At 43.5% G+C, this 9839-nt stretch overlaps 1 protein-coding gene across 1 annotated transcript; it reads left to right on the top strand.

The window, feature by feature from the left end:
* The first annotated feature begins 7387 nt into the window (after window positions 1-7387).
* Window positions 7388-7828, top strand: LOC143891065 (zinc finger BED domain-containing protein RICESLEEPER 2-like). The gene has a single exon (XM_077395717.1). The coding sequence runs from the start codon at window positions 7388-7390 to the stop codon at window positions 7826-7828; it is 441 nt and encodes a 146-aa protein (XP_077251832.1).
* Window positions 7829-9839: the final 2011 nt, after the last annotated feature.

Genomic DNA, 9839 nt, shown 5'->3' on the forward strand with positions numbered 1-9839 from the left:
CAATGAAATTGGTACCGAATCGATCGGATCGAAGTCTAGTTTCTAACGAAAGAAACGGCATCGAAAAATCCCAAGCATTATGAAAGTTATGATAGAAATGGTGAAACTCACCTATTTTGTGTGTGCTGATTTCTAGCCTACTCTGATTGAACAACCATAACTCACTAAATTAAACTCAGAATTCAGTGAAATCGATATCGAATCGAGCAGATCGAAGTCTAGTTTCTAACGAAAGAAACGGCACCGAAAAATTCCAAATATTTTGAGACTTATGACAGAAATGATGAAACTCGTCTGTTTTCGGCGTGCTGAATTCTGGCCTACTCTGATTGAACGATCATAACTCACTCAATTTAACTCGGAATTCAGTAAATTTGGTATCGAATCAAGCCGCTCTAAGTCTAGTTTCTAACGAAAGAAACTGCACCGAAAAATTCCCAGTACTTTGTGAGTTATGATAGAAATGGTGAAACTCGTCAGTTTCTGGCGTGCTGATTTCTAGCATACTTTGATTGAATGATCGACCATAACTCACTCAATTCAACTTGAAATTCAGTGAATTTGGTACCGAATCGAGCGGATCGAAGTCTAGTTTCTAATGAAAGAAATGGCACCGAAAAATTCCAAATCTTTTGAGAGTTATGATATAAATGGTGAAACTCGTCTATTTTTTGTGCCGATCATATACAACATACATAAAATTCAACAGTAATTCATAATCATGTGGACCAATGTAGAAAATCAACTTACACAAGGGAAGCAAGAAAAATAAACTGCGTGATGGCGTCTGAATCCGGGTCTGCGATCGTGCGGTCGGTAGAGGGCCTCCGCGGGGTCTGCAATCACAAACAAAGGGGGTCAGGGGGTCCGGGGTGGGTCCCGGACGACCACTTTGACACCCAAGTCAGATCCTTCGACCAATCAATATAAAGGACAGCGAGAGGAGGAGGGGGTTTGATCAGGGTTACCAGGGCAACGCGCGGATTCTTTTCTGGGCGTGTGGATGAGTGGGTCGGAGGGGACTAGCAGGGAGAGTAGGATTAAGTTCATAGTCTCCTCTGTTGTTGCCTCACCTCTTTCTCCGGTTGTTCTGCGGGAGCTGAGAAAATGATGTCTTTCAAAGGACCTTGGCTCCTTTCAAAGGACCTGTCCCTCTCTCTTCTTCCCTTCCCTCCCCTTTAAAGGGAGGTGCGCGGACCTTTTCATCATTATGGAGAAAAACCCTTCCTTTGCAGGATTGGGCCGTTCTTCTGCTCCGCCGGCGCGCGCGGCTTTGCCGGATAATTTCTTCCATAACTTGTGAAGATGAGGTCTGGACGGCGAGAGAGCGACACGTGTCGTGATCATACGGTCTTGCCGTTTCCCAACGCCTTTCTTCATGACGGTTAGGCCTTTACTGGTGCATGGACGACACGTGGCGAGATCTGAGAGTAGCGCCGTATTTGTGTTCCATCATAACTCCCCATTACTCCTTTGGTCCATTGAATGGGCCAAGGGAGTAACGTTCTGTTCGAGCGACGTCATGATGAGGGCATTTATGGGGGCTCTGGAGTACGAGGAGACGTGCCGTTTTATCCGGCGGCCGTCGCCGGGAAACGGTAGCGTCGTTAGGTGGGTCGCCTTGTTTGGAGGCACGAGGTTTTCTTTCTTGAGCTTTGAAAAAGGAAGATTGTCCTGGCGCTCTGTTGTGGCCTCTCTCCCCCTCTATTTCCTAAGGTAGGTGTTCCCCGTGCCATTTTTTCAACGATATGTCTGGTTCTCCTTCACGAGTCAGGGGCAAGGCCTGTCTTTCCCAGGAATCGTCGAGTGACCCCGACTTGTTCTCCGATCCGGAGGAGGACCTTGCGGCTCGTCGGAAGAAGGCTAGGAGGGATTTGGGCCCTTCTTCGGGCTTTCCCTCTCTTCGCCTTTCCTCTTTGCCTAAGGAGGACAAGTCGTCTAGGTCCCGCGTTGCCAGGGAGTGGTCTTTTTTCTCCCGAGCCTATCACCAGGGGATGGAACTGCGTGGCCGTGTTTCGAGGATGGGTCAGGAGATCGATGACTTGAAGCGGGAGAACGAGGTTTTGCAGAAAAAGGTCCACTCCCTTAACGAGCAACTGCATGAATATGAGGTGGACCCCCTGCTGGAGAGCTCCTGGGAGGAGGAGGGGAACCCTTCGGGGGAGGAGTCGTCTTTCGATTAGCTTCTGGCCCTAGCTGTTTTTCCCGTGCGTGCTTTTTCTTCCTGTTTCCTATCGGGGATTTTGGGGGCCTGCTGCCCTGTGCTTTGTTTCTTATTTTCCTTCCTTTTTGTAGGCCTGTGGGCCAGGAGGATGTGAATGGACGATCTTTATGAGTTTGTGCCGTGTCTCTTTGTGTTGTTTTTTTCATTTGTTTGGCATGAATTATCTCTGTTGCGAGAAATTGTGGCGCTTTGTTTGAACCTGTGCGGGATTTCGAGCTTTTCCCTGGTGCGTTTAGTTTCCTTTGCCCGTTTGTGTTTGTGCGTTGCGGTCTCGTGCCGGGGCTCCGGGCCTGGGCGCGCGTTTTTTCTCTAGTGGGATGGAGGTCGGGCCTCTCTGCTTCGTTTCCTACCCCCGGACTCTTCCCTTTCATTCGGTGGGGAGGAGTTGGGAGTGATTTGCGATAAATGAGGTTCGGGCCTGCCGCTTCCCATTGCCTTTAATAAAGATTAGGCTGTATGGGTGCATGGGCGACACGTGGCTAGATCTGAGAGCAGCGCCGTTTTTATGTCTCATCATAATAATACCTTTGGTCCATTGAATGGTCCAGGGGAGCAGGCTTGTTTATCTGGTTAAGGAATATCGTGACGAAGGCATTTATGGGAGTTTTGGGATACGAGAGGACGTGCTGTTTCGTCCGACGGTTCCTTCCCGAGGAATTGTGGTGCCATCACGCGGTGCTGGCCGGTCATCCAATAGGAAACGGACACGTGTAGGGCAAGTCGCTTCGTTTTCCTACCCAAGGGTCTCCCATAGGGTTTATAAGGAGCGAGTTCTTCTGCTTTGTATGCAGATTACCTTTCCGTTCCTTTCCCCTTCTTTGCTTTATTTCGGCCTTTCTTCGGGTTTGTCAGGGATGTCGTCGTCTTTCTAGGGTCTCTCTCTAAGTGGCGAGGGGAGGGTTGCTACTGAAGGGAGTCCTCCCAGTAGTCCTGAGACAAACCCTGATGGGTTGGGGCCTCAGCGAAGAATTTCTGAGAGGAACTCGCCTCCAAGGCTTCCTCAGTGTTCTCCTCGTTCTCCCCTTTACGAGAGGGAGTCCCATGAAGCTTTTGTTCATCGCCACCGCTCGTTCTTCTCTCATGTCCATCGTAGGGAAATGGAGGTTTGTAGCCGGATGATCGACATGGATCGAGAGATAGCGGCCTTGCGTGCGGAGAATGATTTGTTGAGGAATCGGGTGCGGTGGTTAAATGACCAGACCCGATTTGCTGAGAATCGGTGTTGGGGGAGGTCTTCGGAGGAGGAGCATAGTGATAAGAAGCTTTCCGATGCGGAAAACTCTTTCAGCGGCCAGTCGCTCTGAGCTGGAGGCGGTGGGGTGAGCGGGATTTTGGAGGAGGCTTTTTCCCCTCCCCCTCTCTCTCTTTTTTTTTTGTTGTTGGGGGCCTTGGGGGCCCGGGCCTGCGTGCCTTTTTGTTTTCACTCTCCCCTCTTTGTAGGCCCGTGGGCCAGAAGGAAATAGTTATGAATGGCTCTTTTTCGGCTTTTTATGATTTGTATCTTATGTTTGCTTTCCCTTCGCATGTTTGCTTTCCCGTGAGACCCGAGCCCTTTTCGCTATGCTTGGTATTTTTTCGTCTGGTGGTATTGTACGTCGGACCCTTGTGATGTGCCCCGAGCCTTTCTTGACCGTACGCGGCATTTTCCATCTTGTGGATTCGTATACCGGCCCCTTGTGATGGGGTCCGAACCTTTTGCCATCGTACGTGGTATTTTCCATCTTGTGGATTTGTATGCCGGGCTCTTGTGATGGGTCCCGAGCCTTTTGCCATCGTACGTGGTATTTTCCATTCGGACCCTCCTTTTTCCCTTAGGTGGGGAGGATTTAGGGATGGCTTGCTGGGGAAGTTACTTAGCGGTAGGGGTAGCGACGTCTTTTCAGTATGGCGCTTCGATTTTTGGCGGTTCCCTTGAATTTCCCAATCGGTGCCACGTGTGCGTGTCCCATCGGATTAGAAAGGAAGGGAGATCAATCGACGCTGTCGAAACCCTAGCTCCTTTTAAAGCCTTTTTGGAGATTTCATTCTTTGTCTTATTTCTTCGTCTTCCTCGGGTGAAGCGGGCTTTCTTCCGCGGCGATTTTTCTACGTATTGCTCTTCACCAACCTTCTTCTGATTTTTCTTCTTTGGTCTGCCCTGGTGAGTTCTGTGCTTTTTATTCCATCCGACGTTTGATTGTTTTACGATGTCTGTCGCAACCGTTTCTCAGAGTCCCTCTTCTGAGTCGGTAGAAGTAGTGGAGAGGGCTCCGCCAAGAAAAAGGAGGCGGCTGTTGGTAGAGGGAGGGAGCGGCGACTCTCGAGATGTACAGCAGCCCACAGAGTTGAAAGATAGCTCCGGGGCTTCTGGATCATCTAGGGGTGTCAATTTTGGCTCGGGCTTGGAAGCTCGCTCGGGCTTGGCTCGGTTTGGGCTCGGCTCGAATCCTTAACGAGCCGAGCCGAGCCGGCTCGTTAAGCTTAACGAGCCGAGCCCGAGCTAGGCCAGGCTCGGCTCGGCTCGGCTCGGCTCGGCTCGTTAAGGCTCGTTTTTACAAGAGGGGGGTGAATGTGCACAAAGAGGGTGGCCTGGGGAGAAAAATATAATGAGTAATTTAGGTTAAAGGCTTAAAGCCTTATGACTATGAGTAATGAGTTAGACCTTATCTTCTAACTTTTTCTTCTCTGTAGAAAATCAGCCGCACGACATCTTCATTTGGGCGAAAAAACATCCCACCGGAGATCCGCCTCTTCATCTTCTCCGACCATCCACCGGAGATCCGGCCACCTTTAAGGAATCCCCCTCTCCATCTCCACCTCTTCATCTTTTCCTCTCCATCTAAACCCTAGATCTAACCCTCTCCATCTCTACCATCTTCTTAACATATCTAAACCCATTTTCTCCACTTCTCCACCATCTCTAACTCCGGCGAGCTCCATTAAATCCGGCACCCCATCCATACTCCAACATCTCTCTCTCTATCTCCTTTCTCTCTTTGACGGAATCCTAGAAGGAGAAAATCTCCGCCCCCCCTTCGGTGTTCTCCAAATCTTCGCTCCCTGCCGGTGCTCTTCGTCACCTTCTTCTCCTCCTCGCCTCAGATTCGATCATTCGAAGCAAGGTTAGTTATTTTGGTTCATTTTTTTTTTTTTTCATTTTGAGAATCTTTTTAGGGCTTTTTATGGGTTTTCTATGGGGGGAAATATCACTGCCCTTCTAGGTGGTTTTCTCTTCATTTTGAAGAGAAATTATATGGTGCAAGGACCTATGGTGGAAGTACCAACCTTGATATCTGCTGTTGGATCAAATATCAAGGGTTAGATTGAGCTTTTGCCAAAAATTGAATTGAATCAACCCAAATTTTCAAAAATCAACCCAAGTTGTTGTTGGATCAAATATCATTATATCAAGGGTTTAGGTTGAGCTTTTGCTAAAACCTGAATTGGAATCAACCTGAAACAGAGGTTACAGAGCCCATTTTATGGTAACTCAACCCAAATTTTCATTTTCAAGAGAAATTCTTTGGTGCAACTGTGCAAGGCCTTACGGTGGAAATACCAACCTTGATATTTGATCCAACAGCAACTGCTGTTGGATCAAATATCAAGGTTTAGATTGAGCTTTCGCCAAAAATTGAATTGAATCAACCTAAAACTGAGCCCATTTTATGGTAAAAGACTAAAAGCTCAACCCAAATTTTCAAAAATCAACCCAAGTTGCTGTTGGATCAAATATCATTATATCAAGGCTTTAGGTTGAGCTTTTGCTAAAACTTGAATTGGAATCAACCTGAAACCGAGCCCATTTTATGGTAAAAGCTCAACCCAAAATTTCAAAAATCAACCCAAGTTGCTGTTGGATCAAATATCAAGGGTTTAGGTTCAACATTTGCTAAAAATTGAATTGGAGTCAACCTGAAACCGAGCCCATTTTATTGTAAAAGCTCAACCCAAATTTTCAAAAATCAACCGAAGTTGCACCCCAGAAAATCAGATTACCTAAGTATACATCGATTTTTCAAAAGCGGAGATTGCAAAGCCTTCGGAACCCATTAGTTTTTTACAGCCACAGTTGGCCAATTGAGTTTCATTGGCTAGGGCATTATATTCCTTCTCTTGGTGAATTTGCAGTAGCAAATTGCAGCTATTATGGGAAAAAATCTTTGAAGGAAACATATTATATGTCTTGAAGTTATTATGTCTTTTTTTAATCAGATGTCTTCTTTGCCATCATCTCAACAATCTGTGAATAAAACTAATCCCCCAAATCCTAAAGAAGTAGTGTCTGGTGAGAATGTGAATGAGGATGATAATCTGCAGATTTCTGACTGGGAGAATGAGACGACTCAAGAGATTGAAACAGATGTAGACAAAAAGAGGAAAAAAAAATCTGATGTTTGGGTTTGTTTTGAGGATACAGAACTTACGGAGAATGGAAAGACGGTTACAAAACATCAATGCAAGGGTTGTCGATCAATATTTACTAAGATGAGAGGTGGTACCACATCTACCCTTAGAAGGCATATGGGTTCATGTAAAGCTTTGAGTTGGAAAAGACCAAAACAATCTACAATTTCTTTTCCACCTGCTGATGGTAGTGGGATTGAATTTTGAGGTTTTGCTATAACTTCCTATGACCAAATGAAGATTAGGGAAATCATTGCCAAGATGATCATTGTGCATGAGTACCTGTTTAAGATGGTTGAACACACATGGTTCAACATCTTATGTAAGTCTTTAAATCCTAGTTATGAGAAGATGTCAAGGAACACAATTAAACTAGAGTGCATGAAGGTTTATGAAACTGAGAAGGAGAAGTTGAAAAAAAAATTTCAAGGGTGTTGGTAGAATTTCCCTTACATTCGATTGTCGGACATCAAACCAAACTATTGGATACATGTGTTTAACTGCTCATTTTGTTGATTCGGATTGGAAGTTACAGAGGCGCATCATTAGCTTTTGTGATTTGGAGCCACCCCATTTTGGAGTTGTCATAAGTGATGCCATTTCTGCATGTCTAACAGAGTGGGGAATTCAGGATAAGGTGCAATCCATCACATTGGATAATGCACGGAATAATGATGTGGCTGTCGATAATTGAAGATCAATTTCCAGTCAAGGAATAAGTTGCACTACAAGGGAAAGATTTTTCACATTAGATGTTGTGCCCACATTCTTAACTTAATGGTGCCGGATGGTCTTAAGGAAATTGATTCAATCATTCAAAAGATAAGGGAAAGTGTGAAATATTTAAAGAAATCTCCATCTCGTCTTTTCAAGTTTGGGGAAATTACAAGACAATTGGATGTTCCTACTTCTAAAGGGTTGCGCATAGATGTTCCTACTCGTTGGAACTCTACTTATTTGATGCCTGACTATGCCTTCACATATAAGCATGTTTTTAGTCAATATGCTGCTAGAGATGCAAATTACAAGTGGCTTCCCACTCCACTTGATTGGGGCAAGGTAGAAAAAATTTGCAAGTTTTTGGGAGTTTTCAATAGAGTGACAAAATTATTCTCAGGAACATCTTATACCACTGCAAATGTTTTTCTTTCTGAAGTGTGGAAAATTAAACAGGAGTTGACTACCCACTTACTTTCCGATGATCAGTATATGGTATAGATGGCAAAGATTATGGGTGAAAAATTTAATAAGTATTGGGGAGATTGCAATTTGTTTATGGCTATTTCCAGCATCCTTGATCCTAGGTACAAGATGAAATTAATTGAGTTTTGTTTCCCCAAAATCTATTCAGTCTTCAATTATGAAACTCACATCAAAATAGTTCGGGACTCGTTGTATGAGTTGTATGATATTTATGTAGTCGAGTACGAGCGCCAATCTACCATTGAACAAAATTCACAATCATTTCAAAGTTTACAAAGAATTGATGAATTTGAAGAATTTTGCCAATCTACGGAAACCGTTAGATCTTCCAAGTCAGAGATGGACACTTATTTGGAGGAAATTCGTTTAAAATGCGACAAAACATTTTTTGATGTTTTGGAGTGGTGGAAAATGAATACACTCAAGTTTCCTACCCTTTCAAGAATGGCAAGGGACATACTCACTATACCAATCACTACAGTTGCTTCTGAGTCTGCATTTAGTGCGGGAGGAAGGGTATTGGACCAGTATAGAAGTTCTCTAGCTCCAAAGATAGTGGATGCTTTGATTGGTTCAGGTAGTTGGCTTAGAGCTACTCAGAAGGCCATCTCTCCCCCTTCGGTAAGTGTCATATCATAACTTGCAATTTTTTTGTTTCATTATTTTATATATTACTTGTTTATGTAACACTAAATTTTGTAGTGTGATTATGTCGAGGAGGAAGATACGAGAGTTGTTATTCCAGATGGTGCCGAATAGATTGTGGTATGTTGTTACTTTTGTAGGTCTAATTATCTATTCAGGTTGTGTTGTATTGTTGTTATTTTCAGGTAATCATTCATTTTTGTGGTGGGTTTCTCTTAAAGTTGATCATATACCCACATGTATCTATTTTTTGCAGGAATATGGTTTTTTTTTTTTTTGGGTTATATGTGGTGCGTTTTCTCTCAATGCTCATGCAACCTTCTATGGAGTGGGTTATGCCTCTGGAATAGTGGGTATGTAATGAAATGAGGCTAATGAGCATTTGTGGCCTTTGTTATTTTAGGTGTGACACATTATTTGCATAATGTTGTTGCATTGGCCTTTATTATTTTAGAGGTGCCACTTTAATTGCATAATGTTGTTTCGTTAATAATTTTTCTCTATTTGTTTTGTAGGTGGTGGGGCTTTTGGTTATGGCCTATGGGAACCTCTGAAGTATTGGTTATGTTGAAAGATTTATAGTGATTTTCTATGCATGCATAGTGATTTTTGTTTTGAAGTTGTAATTGAACAATACATGTGCTTGTTTGTGGGGATTGTGAAGTGTAGTTGGTATTAGACAAGTTGGGAAGGGCTTTTTTATCACTTGATATAGCCTGTAAGCTTTGAAGACTAATTGGTAAAATCTCTGCAGATTCCAGTGTTTTAGTATGAGGACAATGTATTTGTATTGTCTCATTTCTTGTTTAGAATGCAATTACACCCATGAACTTGATTATGATGGGTGTTAATTTGTAGCTTGTAGGGATAAAAATTGTTGTTGATGAGTTGGGTTTTTTCCTTACAAATTTGATTATGTTCCCCTCCTGCTTAGTACTTGATTTAGTGTAAGATTATGACATATTTCAACATAGATTGATGAGTTGGTTTTGCCACCCCCATTACCCCATAATTCCTTAATAATAAGGTCTAAGAATGCAGATGTTGTCATAATTGCTTGCTACTTAATTAACCAAATGCCATCCTCCATCTGACATGGGTAATCCCCAATGGTCCCAATCACGTTCAAATGTCACTTTTGGGGCCCCAAAAGTGACTGTTAGTAAAGAACCTAACAGCCATTACCGTTTTAGATATTTTCTTGCTTATTGGTTTTTAATTTTAAATTTCCAGATTTGTTGCACAAATTATTTATATGGTTTTTTGTTATCACTGTTTCTTCCCTGATTTTGATAATCTAATACTGTCATTGATTGCCATTCCACAGCCGAATTCACCAGAATCTTCCAAATGCACTTGAATTGGTTGAACTCTCACCTTG

This window comes from Tasmannia lanceolata, unplaced genomic scaffold (assembly GCF_043159265.1).
Source record: "Tasmannia lanceolata isolate RefF3 unplaced genomic scaffold, GAP_Taslan_0.1 ptg000013l, whole genome shotgun sequence".
In the NCBI taxonomy this organism is placed as follows: domain Eukaryota; kingdom Viridiplantae; phylum Streptophyta; class Magnoliopsida; order Canellales; family Winteraceae; genus Tasmannia; species Tasmannia lanceolata.

Coding starts and splice junctions, on each gene's coding strand:
- LOC143891065 (XM_077395717.1), top strand. CDS start 7,388: ATGGTGCCGGATGGTCTTAAGGAAATTGATTCAATCATTCAAAAGATA.